Source organism: Amphibalanus amphitrite, unplaced genomic scaffold (genome assembly GCF_019059575.1).
Source record: "Amphibalanus amphitrite isolate SeventyFive unplaced genomic scaffold, NRLGWU_Aamphi_draft 001455F_arrow, whole genome shotgun sequence".
NCBI lineage: Eukaryota > Metazoa > Arthropoda > Thecostraca > Balanomorpha > Balanidae > Amphibalanus > Amphibalanus amphitrite.
The window spans coordinates 30,760-53,594 of record NW_024882948.1 but is presented as its reverse complement, the minus strand read 5'-3'; the positions used below and the strand labels follow the sequence as shown (position 1 = coordinate 53,594).

At 48.2% G+C, this 22,835-nt stretch overlaps 2 protein-coding genes across 2 annotated transcripts in view; one reads left to right on the top strand and one right to left on the bottom strand.

Annotated features, from left to right (window-relative positions):
• Positions 1–22,835, top strand: part of LOC122373177 (DE-cadherin-like) — a gene marked incomplete at its 3' end in the record, with an annotated part of 158,113 nt that overhangs the window by 104,869 nt on the left and 30,409 nt on the right. The window contains exons 7-9 of the mRNA XM_043351012.1: positions 2,614–2,705; positions 5,745–5,870; positions 12,994–13,143. Coding sequence (XP_043206947.1) covers positions 2,614–2,705; positions 5,745–5,870; positions 12,994–13,143 — 368 coding nt within the window. The remainder of the gene's footprint in view (positions 1–2,613; positions 2,706–5,744; positions 5,871–12,993; positions 13,144–22,835) is intronic.
• LOC122373176 lies at positions 14,240–17,803 on the bottom strand. The gene is made up of 2 exons (XM_043351011.1): positions 17,580–17,803; positions 14,240–16,682 (listed from the first exon to the last, which is right to left on the bottom strand). Exons 1-2 carry the CDS (start codon positions 17,620–17,622, stop codon positions 14,629–14,631), a joined length of 2,097 nt encoding a protein of 698 aa, XP_043206946.1. The 5' UTR covers positions 17,623–17,803; the 3' UTR covers positions 14,240–14,628.

The following is a 22,835-nucleotide window of genomic DNA, read 5'->3' as shown; positions in this document are numbered from 1 at the left end:
GAATCGTAGTCGCGCTGCTAACTAAATCCTCATCGTGGGTCTCAGGTGAAATTTGCGAAAGAATTCTCCCATCTCGGCTTTGGGTTTAAGTCATTTTCTTCCATCCACTGGCGCTAGCTAGAGAGACCGCGCACTTATGGCTCAGCTGTTGCTATCCTTTGTGTCGTTTCCACTGGTCCTCCGCGGGGGCAGCTGTCGCTCTGATGAGGGTTTGTGCCCGCGGGACTTTTGCCCAGCGTCAGTGGCCCCTGCTTCCCGACTCAGCTTTGGACGCGTATGATCCGACCGAGCTTGGGACGCAGATATGACTGAGCTAATGTCAGTCGGCTCTTTGAGAGAGCAGCGGAATAAGAAAGAGGCGGGCCAGCTCCCGGTAGAGTTACTATAGAGCGCAGCTAATAGCGCATCTTGTCTTTACGACAGAAGATATAAAAGCTGATGTTGCACGTGGACGGGGAAGAACTGTGCCGTGTTGATTAAAGGAAATAGTTCACTTTCACGAAATTATTTTTTTTGCAACGGTTTATTTTTTTTTATGTTCAAAATAATCAGCAAAGAAAATAAAACCTTTTTATAACAAAAGATTTTTTTTCTATATTTTGATATAGGAAGAACTTTTCAGTTTCTGTAAGGCACACGCGATCCAGTATGAAAAGAGCATGGGTCCCGAAAATTCTTCAGAGACAGAGAAATTATCGCAGCCACCGGCATTTGGGCGATCTGCTCGATCTGATAATGTTCCCCTGAATGTCCTAATTGATCAGTACGAGAATTTCTCTAGAGTTCTCGTAGATAATTTCTCTAGTTTCTGAAGAATTTTCGGGACCCATGCTCTTTTCATACTGGATGGAAATATATGCAAGGCACACATCCTCAACGCAAGACACCTTTTTCGGGACGAGAAATAGAATATCTTTGCCTAGGGTGATCGTTGGGCTGTAAAAGCTCCTGATTTATGCTCGTCTCAGCCCAAGCTACGGAACTGCTATTCCAGTTCAAAACCCATGTTAAAAAGTGAACTATTTCCTTTAACTTATATGTGCCGAGTGCAGGGTAGGCCAGGACCGTGGCTGGCAGCGGCGAGTTAGACACACGTGCGACAGTGGTTGATGCAGAATGATTGGGTCCCCGGGAACAGGACGGCTATAGCGCACAACTACGCTCTGATACAGGCTCTGATTGGATGCTATTGATTGTCATTCAGTAGGGGCTAACCTGCCGGCGGTTCAGATTGATTTGTGTGCAAGTTGTATGGTAAGGATGTCATGAAAAGAAGGTACTATTCCCGGAAAATGTTGTCAGGGGAGATCGAATAACTGGTTCAGAATAAAGAAAAATCTGATAGCACTTTCTTTTCCTAAGCTAATGAATGTTTTGAACTTACGCAAACAATTTTCTAAACTTATTTTCTTTTATCTACTTTCGCATTTCGACATTGGAGCTTCACGCTTGTGGAAAAGTCAATTTATTGTTTACAAGGGAAGATCTGCCAAATTGGCTATACCAGTCTTCGACGACACTTAAAGCACTAGGCATACAGGGTGGGCCAAAAAAAGTGTGTCACTTTTCAGCGGCTATTTCTCGAAAGTGGTAAGAGATTCCAAAACGAAACTTTCACAACTTAATGAAAATCGTTTGACAAATTATATGATACCCATTTTATGAAAAAGTTTCAGTCGAACTGATGTTGCCATCACCATTTCAAAAAATGGGATATGTGCGTCTTTTATGTTTGCACATGTGCTTGAAGTGGGCACCGCCAAGCTGAAGGCCATCTGAACGCGCTCCAGGAAGCTGATGCCCACCTCTCCGCGGTGGCTGCTGGCACTTCACGCACGTACTGATCGACGCTGACACGCAGCTCCTCCAGGCTACCGGGCTTGTTGTGATAGACGCTGTCGCTGTCCTTGCAGGCTCCCCAAAACCAGAAGTCCAGCGGGTTGAGGTCAGGACTGTGAGGAGCCCACTGTTTTTCGCTTCCCTTGGTGATCACGCTACAAGCTTTGTTCATGCAAGATGTAGCGCCACCGCACAAGGCCCGAGAGACACTGCAGCTGCTACAAGAGCTCTTCGGTTGCCGCGTGATCTCCAAGGGAAGCGAAAAGCAGTGGGCTCCTCACAGTCCTGACCTCAACCCGCTGGACTTCTGGTTTTGGGGAGCCTGCAAGGACAGCGACAGCGTCTATCACAACAAGCCCGGTAGCCTGGAGGAGCTGCGTGTCAGCGTCGAGCAGTACGTGCGTGAAGTGCCAGCAGACACCGCGGAGAGGTGGGCGTCAGCTTCCTGGAGCGCGTTCAGCTTGGCGGTGCCCACTTCAAGCACATGCGCAAATAAAGAGACGCACAGATCCCGTTTTTTAAATCGATGATGCAACGTCAGTTCGATTGAAACTTTTCCATAAAATTGGTATCACATAATTTGTCAAACGATTTTCTTTAAGTTGTGAAAGTTTCTTTTTCGTATCTCTTACCACTTTCGAGAAATTACTGCTGAAAAGTGACACACTTTTTTTTGGCCCACCCTGTATGTGCTTGCTGATAAAAGCGCCCCATTTAACCAAACCCACATAACCGCACCGATTTCCAGCGCGTTACTTTTTCCTGTGTTCGCAGATGTCAACAACAATCGTCCGATGTTCCCCGACTGCGAGAACTACCGTCCCGAGGTGGAGGAGAATAAGCCCAGCGGTACGCCGGTGCTCACGGTGAGTGATGACGTCACTGGTGGACATACCGTGACCTCACTGGTGGAACATCCCTGTTGTTGCCATGGTTTGTGTGTTTGTTTCATAAAGACGTCAATCAATCAATATTACTTTTAAATGCATGCAATTATCAACTGCCTAGCCACAGACTTCTCTATATATAGAGAAGTCTGTGGCTTAGCCGATTCCTTTTACTTGTCATCAAATGATCTGAACGTATGAAAATCATCGGTACATTTCCGTCACTTAATGCGATAGTTGTGCGTATTTCGACTCTGTTCATGGAATATTTCATTAAGGCAAAGCTATATCTTGGGAAAACTTTCAAGAACTTTTACGATACCCACGCAGCTTTAAATTTAAGCGTGCGCCATACCAAATCCAGTAAGTCATCTCAAAGGACTAAGATAGTGCCATGACCTTTCCAGTTCCGGGAAATCGCTGCCAACTTCTTTACCTTTTCATCTTACCTACACCGCCGACTGCGGGACTCTCATTGCACGAGTAGGTAGACCCTGTGCGTGTGCGTCCCGGGGGTGTGTTCAGTAATCGCCTGCTGCAGCGGACAGACTTCGCCGAGCGCTCGCTGATCCACGGCCGCGCATTGACTAAGCTGAATTAATCAAACGCTGCGGAGGGGTGTCGTATATTAACCGGCAGTCGGCCAGCTCCGAGCACCAATCAGTATTATGGACATTGCAATAGGTGGTGGTGAGCCATATATTTGTTCATTAATGCTGAATGGCAAAGGATTGAAACCATCAATGTTCCAAGCCAACTATTTGACTGATTGGATTTACGTGAATGAAATTATTGAGTAAGTGATGTGTGCTTGTTGGACGTGCTGAGTCGCGTTTTGATAGCATTGCCTTGATTTCAACGTTGTTGAATCTGAGTAGCAATATCCATTAGGCCTGACTAGCCCTGTGTTCATGCATTTGCAGCAGAGCAGCAATCAGAAGCTCGCTTCGTTTTTTTCACATTGGTTATGACCAAATCAGCAAACGTATTTAAACACCTTACGAAAATCGATAGTGTCATCACTCTCTGTCGAGCTATGAATCAGACCCGGGGAATATAAATGCGCTGCCCCGTCCATGGCTCCTGCAGGCCAGTCCACTGCATGGATTGCCACCGGGCCCTTTGTATTCTGATGTATGATTGTATCAGCTGATTAAGGCCATGTCATACTGACGGCTGGAAATAGTTACTGTGACTCCTTCCCCTTACGCTCCTTACATACCAGTCTCCCTGTTATTACGCCCGAGTTACCAGTTCTATTTTGTATCGTGTTATATAATATCATATTACGTCTTGTCAAGTCGTATTGACTACATCGTAGCATTGAATCGGTGAGAATCGGTACCGCGATATAGCTTAGCGTGTCGTATCGAATGCTATCGTGTTTAGTTTTACTTGATATACCGTGACATACCGTATCTTATAGGTAACAGATCTTAGTAAAGTAAGCAATACAGTATGACCGTATCAGTGCTGTCCCTTGCCATGCCGGGACGCCCCGTACGGTGTCGTGCCGTACAATGTCGTACCGTCCCGTCCCGTCCCGTGCCGTACCGCACCGCGCCGTACCGCATGTACCATGACCTTGCTGGACTCATGGTCCATGGACATTGTCGGATTGTTCTGTCATTAATTGCCGCACCTGACAGCCGTGGTGGCAGCCACTGTCAGTGCCGCGTCGGCCAATGGACAGCCAGCGCCTGCTGTGTGGATAACGCTCACTGAATTTGGGCTGCATTCACTGCGTTTATGGGGCAGATGTCCGCGGGCAACACGGTGATTGGCACGATTGTTTGAGTGTTGTTCAATTCACCTGGCGGGGTCGTTAATTTGCTTCATGTCGTTACCGCGAGTAGTTTGCTGTCCAGTCGGGATGAGGGTGCATCAAATAGAGTTAAACCACTCAGGTTAGTGGTGATTTAGTCTAGTGTTTGGTTACTCCGTGTTCTTGTTAGTTGGGTCTATTTTTATAGTGCGGTGTTGGTAAAGTGGGATGGAATTGATGTATGTTGGATGTATGAGTGGCTGGCGGGACGCGGTGGGGGGGAAGAGGGGGGGGGGGGGGGGTGCTGCGTAGTAGGCAGGTAGATGTGTGTTTTGGTTGGGGAGAGTTGGTGGGGACCTAGTGGTCTCTGTTTATCGCGGTTCTCCCTAATTTGATTTTTTTTGCCTCTTATTACTCGCGTGCAGCATGCACCCTTCTAAGATTAGGACTGCTGAGGCTGATGTAAGAAAATTAATATTTAATGAGAGAGCGAGGAAGTTTTATGATCGAGGTAGTACGATTGTAGCGGCTATTGCCATTGCGGTTTATTGTTGGCTGAAAAGCCTCAACTCGGTCACAATTCTTCAAAACCATGAATGTTGTATGTGTTTCTTGCCACACTTTTCCCATATTCGAGGATTGTGTTCATTTTTCTATTTTTAGTCTAGCTTTCATGGATAATATCAACGCGTGAACAACATATTTATGTTGTCGGTGGCAGCTCCTAGCCATGTGCAACCCCTGTCAGAGTCGGAGTGGGTGTATTAGTTGGGCAATGATGACACACGCTCCCCTCCCTCCCTTGAGGTATCTTTCCGCCTCCCCACTCTCCTGATATAGGGGAGAGCTCAGCAGGCGAGCGTCCGATCCCCGGCTCAGCTTCCTGACACCCCGGGGAGGAGGGAGGGGTCTCTCACTTCCCCTCCGGAATTGAAATAGTTCCGGGATTGCTTCTGACGGCTTTTGCCTGTCAGGGGTGGGTTGCACTTCATACCAGTGGATTTTCTCTGTTAATTATGAAAAAGCGTACGAAGGAATGAATAGACACAAGGATGCTTTTATCTGTTGCATGCATGCTCTTGCCCAGCGCGAAAATTCTGCTGTTCTCTGCATCAGCTAAGCTATAATGAGTTTGGCAGAAGGAATGGCTATTTGCTAACATCAGTAACAATAGTCCATCCATGTGTCCTGTGCCTCTGTGTCATCTGATCGTTCGCCCCCGTCACCAATCCCTCTGCCCTCTGTGTGTTCAGGTGGAGGCGATTGACGCGGACAAAGGCGAGAACGCTGAGGTCGAGTACTCGCTGGTCACCAGTCCCAGCTCGCCAGAGTCCTTCTTCGACATTGATCGCACCACTGGACAGCTCACCACTCTGAAGGTGGGTGGATGCCGACAGGCTTCATGTGGGATGTTTTCGTAACTGGATTTTTATGTGTGCCTGATATATGCACAATTTCTGACTTCTGTTCATGATTTCAGTATTCACCCAATGCAGTGCTAGACTATATATGTTGCGGGCCAAGTGCGAAGGCTAGTCCATTCGCGAATGGCCTAGTCCAAGTGCGATAACGCACTTGGACTAGACCGTTTGCGAATAGACTAGTCCATGTGCGTTATTGCAGTTGGCCTAGGCCGTTTGCGAATGGACGGGCGTTTATGCTCCCAGTCCAAGTGCGAAGTCAGGCCAAGTGCGAAATATCCAGCAAAGTGACGTCAACTTGGCAAGTCAACTTGGCATGTGCAAAGTCCCGTGTGAAATGATGCGTGCAAAGTATTGGTAACTCAACCTTTATTTCTTTATTTCCTTTAACCTTTAACCTTTATTTCAACCCTCACTAATCCTTTATTTCACTGATCGGATCAGTGAAATAAAGGATTAGTGCGATTACAGCTTGCTTTCCGTAATTTCCGGTACTTTTTTATTCTCAGCCGATAAAACGGAGGCATTCGAACCCTAATCCACTTAAAAACATGGGTTCCGTGAGTACGGGTCGGAATTACAACCCTAATCCTCCCGTAATCCGCTATGTCTCAAAGTGCCCATGGAAACCGGGTCAGTGTCACCCTTACTACATCTTAAAAGTTTCATATCGATTGCTCAACAGCTGTAGCTTTGGTGCAAGTGCAAACTTTTTCGGAGGTGACGTCACTTAACCTGGCCTGGTGACCTGACCTTAGGTCATCTGGAGTCAGCATTTTCACACAATGTGCGCAGAATATGGGAGAAAAGGTATACAAAATTTGGCCTTGCTGCGCGCCGCCGTTTTCTCGTGATCTGTGAAAAACCAAAGGGGGGTTGAAAGCAACCCCCCTGCAGTGCGCGTATTGTTAAATGCAATGCAACACAACAGTTTTTCGAACACTCACCGCACCGCACTCACCACACACAAGCCGCACCGTCCCGGTACACCACACCAGAGCAGAATGAATCGAGCGCCACAAACTCGACCAAGGTCAGGTCGGGTCATCAGCGGGGAGCCCAGAGCACGGTACTAATGGTCTCCGCACACCACGCGACTCTCCGCTGTTCGAAGGTCACGGGGATATTTGACCTCCCCAGATCCAGATCGGTGGCCGAAGCCTGGCCAGCGGCAACACGTTGCTATAATTTCCGCGTTGTGCAGGTTTTTTTTTATTTTTTTTTTATTTTAAAATACGCCAAGAACACCCACTGATGCACACTTACACAGGGTATTGTTAGTGGGAGGAAGGGATTAGAGGGAGCAGTCATACATACATGGTGGATGGTCGTAGGGAACATTTCTGGTCAAATTCAAGCGAGGTCATTCACTGAGCCTCTGTAAAGCTGTCCAACTAAGCAGAGCTTGTTGTCAGACAGCCCACAGAGGCCAGTTCCGAGGTGGTTGGAGTAGAAATTAATGCAATATAACGAAAATGAGAGGTAACATCAACGAGAGAGGAAAAAAGACGGAGAAGGAATACAGCTGGGAAGGAAAGACGGGCAAGAGAACTACTAACCTACAATAAGTTTTAATGTTTGACGGCCAGGCGGGCCGCGAGCCCCCGCCCGCACCCCCGGAAAATCATCTTTCCCGGGGGTGCCCCCTAACCACCGCCCGGGCGAGGGGAGCGCCGACCCGACCCGACAGGCCGGCGCCCCGCCCGCCCGGACGGCCGACCGGTCCCTTTCAAGTGGGACCGGTACCCAGGTTGGCCCGGATGGGTCATAGGGGCGGGGGCCCAATGCTCGGCAACGCAGGGCTCCGCCACAGGCCGGCGGAGCCCGCTTCTACGTTACTTAGCTTACGTGGTTACCCTGTATGCGTGCATTCATTCCTCCGTACAGTCGTTCACAGCATCCTGTCCACAGCCCAATAGACCTATAATTGTTATGGAGTTAGTATTCAGCTATCATAAGCTGCTTCGATGTTTCTTTTATTGTTCTTTTTGATACAGGTTCAGCTTTAATGGATGGGAAATGCGTTGCAATCATTGAGTTCCAAATTCGCGGACCAATCCAGGCTAACGTCTGGGTGCGGTATAATTTGCTTGTAAATGGCTCCATAAAATGTTTTGTGTTTCTGCTTTCTCTATTACCGGGTCGGGTTGGCTGAAAGAGGGAAATGATGGGTAATGGTGATCTCAGATGGATTATATTATACATGAGTGATATGGTTTGCTGTTTGGCAATGTCTTCTAGTTTGAGTAGCTTTAGTTTGGCAAAATTTGGACTACTGTGAGCTAGCCTGGGCTGGTCATCAATAATTCTGGTAATCTTTTTTTGAAGAGTGACTAGTTTAAGCATATGCGTTTTTGATGAGTAACCCCAAAGGAGACAGCAGTAGTTAAGGTATGGTAGAACCAAAGCGTTATATAAAAGAAGTCTATGCTTTCTGTTTAGAAAATGCCTGGAGCGACCAATTATACCAATATTCCGGCTTATGATGTTTGAAGTGCAATTAATGTGACTTTTCCATTTGAGGTCATTATCGATTAATACACCAAGGTATTTCACTGTTTGTGTTTCTTTAATTGTAATTCCATTCATTTGGATATTAATGGTGGCTTTATCTTTCTGATTGCTGTATATCTGGAAAGAAGTTTTGTCCGTGTTCAGAGCTAATTTATTTGTATGGAGCCATTTGCAAATTTTGGGAACTTCCTCATTTAATGTAGACTGCAATTCAGCATAGCTTTTTCCTTGAAATACCAATGTTGTGTCATCTGCATAAAGCAAAGGTTTGAATTTGGTAGAAATATTAGGGAAATCATTAACAAAAAGAATAAAAAGGAGTGGGCCAAGGATAGAGCCTTGGGGCACGCCCACTGCTATTCTTTGCAGGCCAGACATGGTATTGTTGAATTTGACACTTTGATATCTGTTTGTTAAGAAGGAGCTAATAATTGAAAAGAGTTTGTCTGTGATGCCATATGCTTTGAGTTTGTTGCATAAAATTGAGTGGTCTACTGTGTCAAAAGCCTTTTTTGCTTTGAGTTTGTTGCATAAAATTGAGTGGTCTACTGTGTCAAAAGCCTTTTTAAATCTAAAAATATGCCACAAGAAATCATGTTTTGCTCAAAGCCCTCAAGCACCATGTTCTGCAGCAGAAGGATGGGCATGTAAGTTGAGTGTCCCGGTCTGAAACCAAACTGATCTGAACTATTCAGCGGGTTCAGCGGAAAGTCGCATCCCGAATGGACCAGGTGTGTGGAGACCTTAACCCAGAGTTGCGCCAGCTCGCAGATCTGCTCCGGAGAACAAACTAAACATATAGACGCAGTGGCGTCGCCACGGATTTTCGACTAGGGGATCTGGTCGGACGGTCAGTCAAAGTAATCCCCACCAAATACTGAAAACTCCTCGGATTTAGACAATTTTATTTTGAGAATGCACCAAAATCGTTTTTTAAATATTTTATTTTATTCTTGATCGATTTTCGTGGCCAAAAGTGTGTGTGTGTGGAGGGGGGGGGGGGGGGGGGGCGTCGGACCGGCATATTTCAAGAATGTGTGTGTGTGTGTGTGGGGGGGGGGTCCGGACCCCTCCGACCCCCCCCCCCCGTCGGCGACGCCCCTGCATCGACCAGCGGTCCCCCATTCATTCGGAATCGTACCCCAATCCGAGGATCCATGCTTCCGGCGGCTAAGTGCAACGCCACAAACCCGTCCGTTCGCAAACGGCCTAGGCCATTCGCGAATGGCCGGCCATTCGCAAACGGACTAGTCCGTTTGCAAACGGACCGCCATTCGCAAACGGCCTAGTCCATTCGCGAATGGACTAGTCTGTTCGCAAACGGACTAGCCTTCGCACTTGGCCCGTAACATATACATCATAAAGATTTAGATAAGTATAGAGTAAGAATTATAGCTCCTACTTATGCCAGCATATTATTTGCATTAGCTCATAAATAACCATATTTTATCTATCATTTTTTTTTGTATATTTTCAAAACATTGTTAGATACCTATTCATGTTACATTCAAGGTCTTGAATGACTGAATTGTAATTTGTGAATTGTGAATTGACTGAATTGAATTGCTTTATATAATTAAAACAGAAGCCTAACGAGGAACCCTGCACAACGTTGCGGTAGCATGTTTATTTATGCATTCAAGTTATGTAACAGTGGTAGAAACCTGTGCCTGAGCGTTTGTTATTGCACCGCATGCTTCGGTACCAGCCCCGGCGGCTAGATGTCGCTAGTGGTCAACGCCTGAAGTTACACTGCACCGCACGACACGAGTTCGTATCTCTGCGTCTAGATGTCGCTAGCGACAAACGCCTGAGTGGTATACTGTACCGCAATGCTGGTAGGGCTGGTGCAGCGTGCATTAGGCTCTGAGACCTGAGTAGTGATAGGGCCGTGTCTTCTGTTTGTTAAGAATAACCTAACCCTATAGTGCCTTTCTGATTCTTAGATAGAACAAAGATAGTGGCTCACACTGCTCCAAGTTGTTTTTTCTTAGTGCACGCCTTTTACCTGAGGTGTCAGTGTACTGTCATTTCTTGGCAGTCGTTTTGTAGTATTGTAGCGAAGTACAGATCTACCCGTTTTTCAGTAGTCAGTTTCTATACAAAGCAGTGTTCCTAGAAGAAGTAGCATTGTTGAAAGTCGCTTGCTGAATGGCTGTGTAAAATGTGAATGCTCGATATCCTTGCATCATGGTCTCAATTTAACGCAGAACTACGCTCTCAATGCATTCTTGGAAGCTGGTATGGAATGCCATATTGCAAACTATGCCTCCTCATACTTGCTTCAATGAGTCAAAGACTCTATGCAGTCTACTGAATATTATCATTTCTTTCTTTGATTAGATCAGCTCAGGATGCAGACACCGATAACCCTCGCATATTTATTCGAGCCAGGTCGGTAGGTCGACCATTCTCCATTTCGCGCGCTCATTGTAATGATTTAGGCGCTGTCTGACCTGCATGCCACACGGGCTGAATGCAGCGCTCCGGCCGGGTCTCACTGCGGGTGCCCTGATTTACCGAGGTGTCTGCGTGCCCGTCCGACCGGACGCGCTCTGTAATCACACGGCGAGTGAACTGTCGGACCTGACGGCTAGGTGACGTTCTGCGTGACGCGTCTCTGACCCCCATACCACCGCGCTCCCCCCCCCTCCGTCAGCCCCCCCCCCCTCCGGCGCAAGGCCAAGGCGGAAACAGACCTGTCGAGACAGGAAATTGCTACGAGTACGGCGTTTCAGGCTCACTAACGCTATCTACAGGGAGGGTACATTGCTTGGATAGGAGTCGATGGTAGGAGGTAGGTAGTGGAAGAAAAAAGGAGCAGAAGTCTTGCTAGCAGTAGCATTCATGATTCGCGCTTCTTCGTAGTTTTTATGTCACTCCTTATGTATAATTAACTGTACGTTTATTAAAGTGGTGTTTCTGGGTGCACATGACTTTTTCGTGGATGTGGATACCTAATACCTATGTCATGCGTCGGGCAACCTGGGAAGCATATCATAGCATGCCTTGCAACCTTCAAATATTTTATTCCTTCATTAGCTGCATATTTGGTGAACACTTAACAATTAACCGTACTGCTACGCGGAACTTCAATGTTTGTCGAGCCATCATGATAATGCGACCTCAAATTGCGTTATAAATTGCCGCCGGCCTGGTTCATGAATTAATTACCATTGGCACGATTAACTGCAGCTTTTCAACACTGGGTCAAGATCTATGTCGGCATTGTACTCTAATGGATGTTTGAGGACGCCTTGCATGCTTTATGTACTCCAATAATCCATCGAACAGGTGGTAAAATGTACCGCTTTGGGCCGGTCATCTTCACTGATCAATAAACCGATGCGCCTTTATCACTGATGGCTCGTGTCTCGCGTCGGATCGCGGGCCTCCGCTAAGTGCAGCCTGAATAAGCACGTGTCATGTCCTGGCTCCTGAGCTGGTTGTCCGGGCGTCAGCAGCCGCTAATGGATATTGAAGCCGCTGACTGTCTGTTATCATTATAAAGGTCACCACACCAAGTAACATCGATCATCAGTCGAAGCTCATGGGACAGTTCAGTTGGTCATAAATACGCGATCATTTTCGCGTAACTTCTTTTAGACAATGCAAGATAGTGTGTTTACAAAGGCCAATTCGTATAATAGCGGCGAGGGAATGACATGCTCCAAGTTAATTGTTCTAAGTAGCACCACATCCATGTTTTATTGAAGAGTAATATTACACTACATGCATTGGCGTACAACCCGTGTGTTGCTCGGCTTTCACTGATCGTCCCCTGCGCAGGTTTCCAGCAGCCGTCTCCTTTCGACACGGTAAATGCCGTGATTGATCACATGCGTGGCGGACCGACGCCTGGCTGTGAGCTCCTGCAGCCAATCATTCCCGACACCGGCTTACAAAGTTACTGCCGATCGCGTCCGCGCGTGTGGCAGCGCTGTTCACGGGAGCTTTCACGTCGGTCCGCCGTATCAGATATTTACTGCTGCTGTCAACAGTGTTGGCTCAGCTCCTTGGAATTGAGTTATCGCTGTTATGCTTTATCTTGCAGCATCATTTTTTCTGCTTTCACTGTTAATGACTCGTGCATGTCTCGGTCACAACAACCAGAAGAGAAAGAAGTTTTTTTTCTCATGTGCGATAGGTATTTGATTATTTTGCTGGACAAAGAACCTGGTACATACATAGTTTATGCGTCCGACGGGTCGGTTGACGGGTTAGTGATCTTTTCCACCTTTTCTAGACCTTTTCATTTACCTTTGACATTCAGCCTCTTACCTCTTTCAGCTGCCCAACCTTTGACCTCTGACCTGTCATCAATCACTCTGTCGATCAATCTGTCAATCATCAACCTGTTAATCAATAGGTATTCAATCAGCGATATCTAGCCTTAACCTGTCACAGTTGTCTAGCCTCAAACCTCAGCTTTGTTACAGATGTTTAACTTTAAACATTTGCCCTACCACAGATGTTAAACCTTTGACCTTTGAACTGTCACGTGTGTACAACCTTTCACTTTTGACCTGTGACAGGTGTTTAACCCTTGACCTTTGACCTGTCACAGGTGTTCAATCGTGACGAGCCGGACCACGAAAAGGAGCTGAGAGTGATCGTCAAGGCCAACGACAGGGGCTCGCCGTCGCTGGAGGGCACCTGCGCCTTCGTCGTCAACGTGCGAGACGTCAACGACAACCATCCCATGTTCGACAAGTCGGTGAGTTAGGGGGAGAACGGGTCGGTGAGGCGGTGAGTTGGAGAGATGACATCGGTGGGCGACTCACATTTCATATTTTGGAAAGCGTGAGCATTTTAGGTTTCAATTTGCGTTGTTAGTGGCTTGTGGCGGCGCCATCAATATCAATGTTTCTAATGTTGGTAGGAATATCACCAAAGGGATGCGTAACAGTAACGCATAAGCTGTAATGCTTGCAGTTATGGGTGATGTTCTATGGTCAAATATCAGTGTTTTATCCAATCACATGGCCGCCAGTTCTGTCGGAAGTCACGCCAAGTCGCCTCACAGTCGACAACCTATTCTGCTGCCACGTCACTCGGCTTCAACTTCCTGACACGATCTTTTCCGGTGGCCCCTGCGTGCCCAGCATATTGCGTGCCGTCCAATATGGCCAAACGGGGCCGCACGCGTCTGCAGTGCTCCGAACGTGTCAACAGGGACGCGCGTGAGGTCTGCCCCGCTGCGGCGCGGCCGGTGCTACATGGGTGCGAGACACTGACTGTGACTTTTCACACATGTGTTCCGAAGAGAATGAAGACACCGATGGTGAAGCGCTCTTCGTCATCTGGTTGATCATGAGCTTATATCGAGTCTTGCTCATCCTGAAGCCAGTTTTCGATTGCAGTTTCTGTTACACCGGCAGCTAGTTTAGTTGGGTTCAAGCTGAGCGATCGGGGCTCCTTGCCCACCGGTTACCTAGGCCTCAGCACTGGCAGCAGTCGCCTGGTACTGGTAGGCACCTGCTTTACATCTTGTCAGAGGTTACCGTACCTAGTGGCGCTTTGAGTTGTTTCTTATGTTTCTCACTTTCTCATGTGACGCTCCTAGTTATTTCCCTTGCCTGAATCCACCTATGCTTACGTTTACATTATATATCAGCACCATAAATGTGTCCAAAGGTATCGGTTTTGTGTCGGTGTTAGATAAAAATGTAACAACTGGTGGAGGTGTACTCACTTGTATCACAATTTGCATTTTATCAAATAACCCCCTCCCCAGTTCTCCTGTAATTACATCCGTCCCTGTCAGTTTCATTGCAAAGTGACGTCACCCACCTCACAGAGTACACCTAATATACGACAATAGATTATATTTGTGCGGCACAGCCAATCCAGCCACAACACTGCCGATGCAAACAAAGTAATTGGCGAAGCGGCGAATGTCGGCGATCCGGTATTTCGCGAAAGCATGCCTCCCGGAAACTATCCCTGGAAGACGCCTCTGGGCACGATACAAGCTCACAATTGTATCCCAGTACTCCCGATGAAGGTTAATGAAAGTCAGCAGTATAGGGTTACCTCCGTCCTGTGCGTGGCAGGCGGCTAGTGACGGCGGTATTTAAGTTCCCGCACATAAACCACAGACCACTGGCAAGCGCGCCGGTTACCTCTCAGGTCGGATATGGTGACCGTCCAGCGCGGCACAATTCACGGTTCAGAGAAGGATGCGAGTGCTGTGGATGGATCAGTAAATCCAAGGAATCAGCTCCACGTCTGACGGCGGGGTGGTCTCAGCTGTCCTCTCTTCCAGCTCCTCGGAGTCCGCGGCTCCGGCCGGCTGTTGCTCGGGCCTGGTGGCCACAGTGCGGTCTGTGGCTGCCTCCGGAATCTGTGTCACAGTGCGGTCTGTGGCTGTCTCTGAAGTCTGTGTCACAGTGCGGTCTGAGGCTGCCTCCGGAACCTGTGTCACAGTGCGGTCTGTGGCTGTCTCTGAAGTCTGTGTCACACCCTCCTCCTCGGGTGCGGGCTCGGTGGCGTCCTCCGTCGGATCTCTCTCCTGAGCGGGCAGGTACGCTCCGGCGGCCAGTCCCAGCCGCGCCACCTCGCGCTCCAGCTTGTTCAGCCGCTGCTGGGTGCTGTTCTGGTCAGCCAGCAGCTGGCGCTGGCCCGTCAGCAGGGTCTCCAGCTCTGCACGCCGTGCGGCCATGCTGAGCTCCAGCTTGCTCAGCCGCTGCTGGGTGCTATTCTGGTCAGCTAACAGGTTCATCAGCGGGGTCTCCAGCTCCGCACGCAGCGTGGCCATACTGCGCTCGTGCTGCTCGCCCAGCCGCATGGCAATCACGCGGATATCGGTCTCGGAGACACAGGAGATGTGTCCGAGCGACCAGAGGCTGTCCGAGTCGCAAGTCGATGTAGTGTTCTGTTCCGACGGGTACAGGGCGTAGCCGGCGGCGCAGCTGTACTCGACCACAGAGCGCCAGCCGGTGCCGTTCTTCGGGCCGGTCTTGGTGTTGGGGATGGCGGGCGGGGACGAGCATTTTGCGGCCACGCAGCTCAGGCGGGTGGTGCCACTCTGTAGGTCGGAGCACCGGACAGGGTCGGAACAGGACGGGGTGTAGCCTGGGTCGCACGAGAGTTTGACAGTGCCCGTCTGTGCCGGCTCGTACCTTCTGTGCGCTGGTTGACCAAGGAGTGCACACGCGTCCCCGTTATCATCATCGGACCTCTCTAGCGCCACGACTTCTGCCACTGAGAGGGTCAGAAAGGCGCCTGTCTCGGCCGACACCCGCACCTCGAGCTGCCCGACGGTCGACGCTTGCTCGGGGCAGACGCAGACTCTCACTCCAGATACTGATGGCGTTATTTTGTCGCTACTCAGCTCCTGACACGGACAGCCGACTTCGTTATTGGTCTGGTTCACTGGCCGCAACGCTACGGTGTAGCGTGTACCCAGCGCGCGCACTAGCACCCTGTCTACAGTCGCGTTGGCCTCCAGGCGGACAGCCAGGACCTTGGGGCCGTTGCTGGGTGCCAGCATGCACCAGGTGTCTAGCGAGCCATCCACAGCAACTTTGCAGTCTGCCATCGGCAGACCAGTAACGGTGATGGGCTGTCCCAGGGCGACATTGCGTCGGCAGACGGGCGCGTCCCCTTCCCACCGGCCGGCGCGGCACGTCCTCCGTAGCCCGCTCAGAGACTCGGCCAGACTGAAGCCGCTCTCGCAGACGTAGGTGCTGGACCAGCCGTCCGGGTACTCCTCCATGGTATAGGAGAGCTCGTTGTGCTCCCTCAAAAATGGCGGCCCGCAGGACGGCGAGCAGTGCCATTCGTCTTCACCTTTGCTGCATTTTCTGATACCATCACACACCTTGCTTTTGGGAATGATGGTGCCCGACCGGGAACATAGAAAAGTCGAGGACTTGCGGCTCCATCTAGTCTCGCCTTTGTAGTCCCAATATTGATGGCTGCGTCTGTAGTGGTAACTATTGCGTTGATGGTAGGATTTGTGGGTGTGTTCGACCGCCTGATTGTTCGGGTTCTTCAGCGTGACGGTGCCGCACGTCTCCTCTCCGCGGACACAGCGTATCGTGCCCCGCTCGGTAGTGCTCAGACGACACTCTGTGCCCAGCTCTCTGGAGCCCTTCAGCCACCGACAGCCGCCGGCCTGGGACGGCCGGCAGTGGAGCTCGGCCTTCTGCTCAGGCCAGGCGTAAACAGTGGGCGTCTCGGCAGTGGTGACCAGCAGAGGTGGAAGTCGACCGTGCTGCTGCTCGTCACATGCGCCAGCCCACGCCCCGCCTGCGGTACAGGGTCACGAGGTCACTGGCCGGTCTTAGGCTGAACAATAACTCCTCAGTGACCAAAAAGGTCACTAGGAATTAGGAGGCACGGTTACATTTTCTCACGACGTGACTTATGCTGTATTTCCCGATCACGGTCACTGATGTGCCACTTTGTCGCGCTCACTGATGTCAGGTCAAGGCCACTGATGGGTTCACGGAATTAATGCCACACCTGTGTCATAGGTCAAGGTCACTGCCATATCATAGGTGATGCAGTTACTGATTGACAAGGGGCACGTTCACTGCTATGTCACGGGTCAGATCACCGTTGTAGACCCGGGGTCACGGCCATTGCTGCGTCGTGGGGTCAGTCACGGCCACTGCTTGCCACGGGGCTGCGATCAATGCTGCGTCGCGAAGTCATGGTCATTGACTCTACACCTGTGACAGTGTGACATTGAGTCAAAGTCACTGCTTGGGAACTGCCCGCTGCACGGTCTTGAAGGTTAGTGAGGTCAATTACAGAAAATCAGGATACCGATAATCCAAATACCAACCAAAACCGAAAATACCGAAACCAAACTGAATTGGAATCCCGGAAAATTATAACTTTGTGCTAAATTCACAGCCTCTTATACACGTGCGGTAGTGAGGATTCATGATACTAATAACATACAAAAAACATTAGGATTGAAATACCAAATACCAAGTTGGTAGGTATCGCTCTTGTATCCGTTATGGTTTACCAAAAAGTTGGTATCCGATTGACATCTTTAGTAAGTATCTATGGTCTCAGTGTCTATCTTACCCAGTCTATGATATCAGCTGTTTGGAAGCCGAGTTTTTTTTTTAAGCGTCAGACCAAGCGTAATTGTATGAGGTGTCAGACCCTACAAACTACTTAAAGACTCACCGAGCGTTGCGGCAACTATCACTAGGAGGGGAGACAGTCTCATCTTCTGTTTGGCTCTCGCGGCCGGCCTGTGTTCCAAATGCTTCCTGCAACTCGCGATGAACTGTTCTACTCACCACCCTGGACGGCGCTGAGTGGTAGACTGCCTCATCCATCGGGGGCGCTGTCCTTGAGAGGGCGCATGACGCGCCGCGTATTTACAAATTGCAACCGAGCTCCGCCGTGGGGTAAGGTGGGCAGGGGTTTTCGCACTACGGCTGCGGTTGAACTACCGTCTGTGGTAGAAACTTCAGGATGCTGGCGCGTTTCATACGAAATCTGGCGCAATGTTTATTTGCGTTTATTTGCTTATTGCTGTGAATTCTTGAAGTGGGAGTGTTTCAATGACAATTTGTGGATTATTTGGGTTTCTTGATATAAAAATTGAATAATATTATGAAACATTGTGTGGAAACTGCAAATACTGATATAATCAATTGCTTAGTTTGGGAATTGATACACATTTTGTAGAGGTTTGTCTAGCAAATGGTGTAACAAACTTTAAGCCTATCATGATCTGAAGCTGTTGTAACAAATCAAAATTGCTTTGATGTTCCATAGTACCTTGTTGGAAAGACTGGAGCATGGTTCAAGATGATGTGTAAAAATTCAAGATTTGTGCAAAAGCTTATGACTGAAGAGCAAAAACAGTTCTATATGATGGCTCAATCAAATGTGGCAATGGACGATAAATGTATTCAACATTCCAGCATGTGAGAATAACTTTAGAACTTCATAGTTCTTGTATCATCGCATTCTTCTTTTGTACAGTTATAGGTTTTGTTAGGGTATTTCAATTTCAATGTGTCAGTTATTGAGATATAGGTGGATTGCGGACAAATTTTAGAATCATTGCATGGTAGATAGGTACTTGTTCGGTAACGGGTAAAAAGGTATGTGATGAATGCCACAAGAAATTTTTTATGATTAAATATATGTTCATTGTTGTACCTACAAAAATGCAAGCTTACTAGCACCTAGTTATTGAATCAAATTGAAAGTATTTGTTATGAATGTAAATATGTACCTGCAAAGTATGTCAATAAATTTGTGTAATGTTGACCAGAGAGCTGTATCATCTGGGCATTTATGTTGCTTCTTACATTAGGTGTTAAGCATAGTAATTATGGATGAACTTTGTGCCAATATCTTCAATTCACATTTCACAGTGTATGTAGCATGTCTACAACCCTCACTGATCCTGCTATAGCTATAGGCATTTGACTCCAGCAAGACCAAGGGCATGAACTTCACAGTTGCACAACCCTTTTCATGTACCACCAGTCACTTTTTTCCTTAAGTGCACATGACAGTGTACACAATAATGCGCAGGCAGAGGGCTTACACAAAAACAACATGATTATTGATTAGTGTGCACTATGATGCACAGCATTGTACCCTGATTATTTGAATATTCTGATCACTTAACAGTAGACCATTTTTGAATGTCACATTTATTATACATCACTTGTCAAACAAGAGCATGATGACACACATTTTGACAAGCAATCATGGTAATATTCCAATAAGTTGGACACCTCCCTGGGCGTCATTGACGCCTCCCTGGGCGTCATTTTCCAGGAAGGTACCTTTGCAGGTGTTGTGGTAGGTTAGGTTGAATTGGGTTAAGTTAGGTGAAGTAAGGCGGTTAGGATCAGGTCAGACCGTGAGACCTGGTCAGGTTGATTTTAATCTTTCATTCTAATTTGACATAGATACCTATTACCTATGTTTTTGCTCCAGACTGAACTTCATTAGGTAATGAGCTCATTTTGTTTTGTTTTTTATCTATCTTGTTTTGTGTTTTTGTCCCTTATGTTTTGCCCCATAGGCAAGGGTGGAGCTTTTCCAGAGAAGGTGGTGCTGGTGGGGCAAAAAGCTGTCAAACCTGCAATGCTCGATCAGCAGCAGCCAATTTCAAGTCTGCCTGAGGTGTAATAAGCTGGGACTTCGGTGGCAGACTCAGCCCGGTCGCGACCACAAAAGCCGCCCTTTGTCAAGTGGTGAGGACTGAGGAGACTGAGAGTCATCAAGATAGCGGCAAGGAAACGGCACCAATCAATCCGCAAATTGACTCGAATTCTTGCCAAGTCAGATAATAAGAGATCCCATATCATGGTTTACCGCTACCCGCCCTTTAACTTGGTTGTAGTGCCCTTCAAACTGAAAAAGACAACGAAACTGACGGGAAAACAACCAGTTCACCACCTTTTCGCCTCACGCCAGATCGCGTCCACTGGTCGAAGAATGATAAGGGTGAGGTGGTCTGGTTGGATGGGTAGCCGTTCGAGCTGTATTATCCTTTGAACCCTCAAATCGGGCATGTATGGGCGGCCAGCCGCTCGAACTTGCTGGCCTTCGCCGCCGTCAAACATCCGGGCAATGTCCAGAACTGGAGCATGTTCAGCTGCCTAGCGATCCTCCAATAGGACATAATGTCAGATAATACCGCCATCAACGTCAAGTATTACCGGAGAAACATACTGGCCAATGAATAGTCGGAGGCGCTCAACCAGACGGCATAGGAGGGCTCGGTTTCTATACGCGCACTGATGCCTGATTCAAGCCACGCTGTCTTCATGCGGGGCGGCGCGCTACTTAAAAGTCCCTAAAAGAACGGGAAGTGATGCCGATAGAACCTTCAATCATTCTGGGCTAACGCTTATGACTTGGAAAAAGTCGCGATCCCAATTCAATCGAAAACCTGTGGGCTCTTGTCCAGCAGGTGACCATAGGCGGCGGAACGGGGGGGGGGGCACCGGGGCACCGTGCCCCCCTTTGATTTTGACATTTTAACCTTAGCCCTATGGGCGTTGCATGGAAAGAATGGGACCAAAAGTCGGCAGTGCCCCCCCCCCCTCTTAATTGAAGGTGTTCCGCCGCTAATGCAGGTGACTGAAGAGACGCCCGCCACAAGCACCGCCCAACCGCAGGCGAAGGTTTAGACGGCGTTGGTCCGCATCAAAGCCAGTGTCCTGGAGAATCCATTGGCTGAAATGCTCCAAAACATTCGCCACTTTGTTTTTATGAAAGTTGGCTACATGCTCAGTCAAAATAAAAAGTACCAGAAATCAGAATGGCAGAATGTTTTGCTTTTTAATTACAGCGGGAAGAAAGATGTCCGGATAACTTTGTTACACCCGCTGTAATGTTCAAATGATTGCTAAATTTGAAATCAGCTCCAAAAACTAGCCTAGAAACATGTTAAACTCGAAAAAGTGAACCGAGGTCATCAAAGGTCATTGAGCTGACCTGACCTTCATGTGACACCCACCCTTATGCATGGGACCAACATCATATCACATGTTTCAACGCTTGAAACCACGTAAAGACTGCAAACGCGCGGCTTATGCGAGCCGACATACGCCGAATCGCGATTCGTGCCAAACATGGTCTCGAGAAATAGGTCACAGGTCAAAGGTCATTTGGGTCAGGGTCATGAAATTTTCAGGGTAGGAGTAAAATTGATAAAATCGGGGGTATTGAAAGTTTCGTCGCGATCGGACGGTTTTTACGCGAGTTACTCACGAAAAACCGATGGGGTCCGCTCAACGCCTCCCCCAATACGGGCGAGGGAAAAGCGCAACAAAAAAGGCAAAAATATGTACATGTGATAACCTATACTGCGAAAAAAGGTGCATCATTTTTTAACGTCGCCGACAAATTGTAATTACCCCAAGCTCAGGCGGATTTATGGTAGAAAATACCCCAACTGAAATACACTACGGCGGAAATAAAATACCCTACGGCGGAGCTCGGTTGCAATTTGTAAATACGCTGACGCGCCGCCTGTTAGTGCTGATGCGACTGGAATTTGAGCCAGTGACACAGACCAGCCCCTCGCTGTCAGCGCGTTCTGTATAGATGGGGTATTCCCCTCGGCCCGCCGACACCGCCACCCGTATCCCGTATAGAGGGGGGGGGGGGCATTTCGGGCCCTGCCCTAATCCCTGGAAAAGTTACCGACCGATTTTCAAAATTGAAACGGTATTTTAAAACCTCGCACATGAACTATCAGAATAGCATGTGAAAATTTACTTACAGACAGGTCAGTTCCAAGCAAAAATTGTCTACATTTTGGCATGCTACAACTCGGGCTCTGACCGCCGCTAACAAGTCACAACGAGTTCGCTCAGTTTTTTTTTTTGTTTGTTTACACACTCATAAATGCATGCTAAAGGTGTCCTAACTAGGTTACGGAGCCCAAGGTAGGTACGTAGGCCACGCTAGGTCACAAAATTTCGACACGACATTTGACAGCGAAACAATGGTGTTTCATCATTTAATTTGACGCCACCATGCATAGAAGCTGGTGAATTATCTCACCCTCGGCCTCACCGAACCCATCCTAATGGCCATTTCCGCTCACTGTAACAACGCAAAAGTCGCTGATATGCCGGGGTTCCCCTCCATATCTCGTCCAATCATGGTCCAGCTCCAGTTGATAGTCTTTGATCATATAAACACGGACAACCCGTGCCGGCTGTGGTACGACTGGAACACATCACTCAGTTCCCTGTTTGCGGGCTAACAGCATAAGCAAGTTGAACAAGGTACATATTCACCGCAGCCTCGTGTGGTTTGTTGAACTTGTTATGATATGTTCATCCCATATGCTGCAAATTCAGTAATTTCTCCCGAAATGAGACCATTCCTCAGACCTCAGTGGACATAAGACGACATGATCCAAATTCCAAACGTCATGTTTGCTCTCATTCCAAATGGACTGGTACCTATCGATCAAAACTGTATGAAAAGCTCTTTTGTTTTGTTCGTCAACGTGTTTTTCCATACGATGCAGGATTCATCCATGTTTTATTTTGTCAGAAGGCTTCAGTATTGAGTCAGGGCGTTTTGAACCAAGATGTTAGCAGCTGGTCTTGTTCCCCGTCAGCAGTTGTGCATACGCGAGCATTTGGGTTGTCATAGATAGCTTGTTCCCGGCTACTACTTTGTTGGTAGATTCATGTTGATTTGCTTTAGCTACCGGAATCTAGATGCCATCTACAGTTATTAGGGGAAAGTGGGGTAAGACGGTCAGGGTAGGTAAGACGGGCACCCCTTCTGCAGACCAAACCAATAGCGCTACGAGCGAGAAAAATTAGGACCAGAATTGCCTTTCCCACTACACACCACCATTGAAGTCTGGTGAATTTGTGTTCAGTCGATAATCTTTTATTTTGATTTCTTTAAAACACTCATTTCACTGAAAACATC

Excerpts from the sequence above, each read along its gene's own strand:
- LOC122373176 (XM_043351011.1), bottom strand. The coding sequence starts at position 17,622 with ATGAGACTGTCTCCCCTCCTAGTGATAGTTGCCGCAACGCTCG. Across the intron at positions 16,683-17,579 it reads GATAGTTGCCGCAACGCTCG|GCGGGGCGTGGGCTGGCGCA; the intron begins GTGAGTCTTTAA and ends CCTGTACCGCAG.